This window comes from Lactuca saligna, chromosome 4 (genome assembly GCF_052625555.1).
Source record: "Lactuca saligna cultivar CGN05327 chromosome 4, ASM5262555v1, whole genome shotgun sequence".
In the NCBI taxonomy this organism is placed as follows: domain Eukaryota; kingdom Viridiplantae; phylum Streptophyta; class Magnoliopsida; order Asterales; family Asteraceae; genus Lactuca; species Lactuca saligna.
In genome coordinates, this window is record NC_136420.1 from 116,705,313 (window position 1) to 116,707,578 (window position 2,266).

Consider the following 2,266-nt stretch of genomic DNA (forward strand, 5'->3'; position numbering starts at 1 on the left):
AAAAAAAAAGTTAATTTATCAGAAAATGATGCATTTAAAAATAAAAAACCAAAATCTCAATATTGCTATGTGTTGATATGACCTAAAGTACATGTCTATCTTGCCAACATCATTCTTATCCAAAACCAGGAGATTTTTATCTCTAGGGAATATAAAGTTTGAAGAAATAAAACAAATTTGGAACAAATCGACAAATTCAACTTGCATGCACTTTTATATCTAAATTCATTTCTTTCACTAAAAACAAAGAAAATGGTGTTAATATCCAAGTCTTGCAAGATCGATAAAGTCACCTACATAAATTTGATATTTTCATTCTAAATATCTATAAACAAATCACAAAATATTAGCGCACTAATTAAAAAAAAATTGAAGTAGGTGGGGGCAATCTATGAAGAATATATAGATTGCTGATGATTTTATAAAAACCTAAAGTAAAGGGACTGAAATGGTAAATATTAAAAAGAACCCAAGATTGGAAGTCGTAATCTAAATAGCACGGATAAGCTGAATAACACGTCATCACAGATAAGGACCTTGGATCATGTTCTTTTCTCTCTCACACACAATACCGAAACACACACTACTACTCTCTATCTATCTTGGCCTATATATCTCGAATCTAAAGGATGCCATTTCTTCTCCATTATTGACCTTTTCTATCACAAAACGCATCAGATTATTTAATCCATTTCGTTGTATTCAACTATTGCAAACGGATTCTTTTATTAATATTCAAATCAAATATCTTTGAACGCTGTTTGAACGTTTCTGATCCACAATTTCACGTATATAAATCAATCTGTAGAAACTGATTTCGATATCTGGTATCGAAAACTTTTAATTTGTTTTTAAGAAGAAGAAGAAGAAGAAGAAGAAGAAAATCATGGCGAGTGCTGCTGGAATGATCTATAGCTGTGTTTCATCATCGACCTCTTCATCGTCGTCGTGGGGGAAATTGAGAAATTCGCATAACAAGAAGTCGGCGAGAGGAAGTGGTGGCGGTGATCGGAGGTTTAGGGTTCGATGTGTGTCGACAAGTCCTTTAGCTTCTGATCCGTATAAAACTTTAAGTGTTCGTCCTGGTGCTTCTGAATCTGAGGTCAAAAAGGCTTTTAGACAGCTAGCTTTGAAGGTAATCTATGAACCTCTGATTATCCAAAATCCGATCTTCTCGTTGTTTATTCAGAAAAAATTGGTTTATATCTGTTTTGGTTCGATTAATCACACTTTTTTTCCCCTTTCGATGAAATTTCAGTATCACCCAGATGTGTGCAGAGGAAGCAATTGCGGAGTCCAGTTTCACCGAATCAACGAAGCTTACAATGTACGCTCTCTCTTTGTTTCCATCTCCATCTGTTCTTTTCATAACATCGAAGCACAGTGACCTTGTAATCTAATTTTTTTTCACATAGGAGGAATTCCATCTCAAAATCGAATTGTTTTATAACTCAAATTTGGGCGATGATTTGCAGGTTGTGATGAGTCATTTGAGAGATGAAACAAGTGTACCAGAAATGGAGTATTATGGATCGTCGGATGCAGGGATCGATGAATCGATGAGAGGAATGGAGGATTCTGATTGGGATATGTGGGAAGAGTGGATGGGTTGGGAAGGTGCTGGAATTCGAGATTACTCTTCACACATTAATCCATACATTTGAAGGAATTGAAGATCCCTGGATTTCTACTTTCTAAGCTGAATCCAGCATCGTCTTTTAAGATCAATAATAATGTTAATTCAAGTGTTTGAGTCTGTATATAAAGAGTAGTATGTAGAGATGACTGTCTTAATGTTCATCTCTCTGACTCTTCGTACATAAGTCTAATTTTATGATTAATCGTCTGTAATTACTGTTCAGGAATAAAAAAAATTCTTGAACTATGATCTTCATCTTTTTGTGTGTTTGGGTGCGCATCGTGGCTCATTTTTTTTTTCTTTTAATAGAAATTGATCTAAGTTATTTGATATAAAATGACCCATGAGCCTAGAATAAAATGTACATTTTGGACTATAATTTGAAAGGGTACTCAGTCATATGGGTTGGTGGTCTCCTATTTAACTAATTTTCGGGACTTGGTACCCATTAAATATTTCGGACTAGGCCTTTCAGACGCTTTGACTATCGATCGAATTTGACTTGGATGGTGAGGAAGTTAGGACGTTATGTGTAAGTTTTGACTTGGATTGCGAGGAAGTTAGGATGTTATGTGTAAGTTTTGACTTAGATGGTGAGGAACTTAGGGCCTTTTGTGTAGGTTTTGT

General features: G+C 34.9%; 1 protein-coding gene across 1 annotated transcript; it reads left to right on the forward strand.

Annotated features, from left to right (window-relative positions):
- Nucleotides 1–633: 633 nt before the first annotated feature.
- LOC145042669 (chaperone protein dnaJ 8, chloroplastic-like) lies at nt 634–1,885 on the forward strand. Its single transcript, XM_078991128.1, has 3 exons — nt 634–1,135; nt 1,259–1,327; nt 1,476–1,885. The coding sequence occupies exons 1-3, from the start codon at nt 887–889 to the stop codon at nt 1,662–1,664; spliced, it is 507 nt and encodes a 168-aa protein (XP_078847254.1). The 5' UTR covers nt 634–886; the 3' UTR covers nt 1,665–1,885.
- The last annotated feature ends 381 nt before the right edge of the window (nt 1,886–2,266 follow it).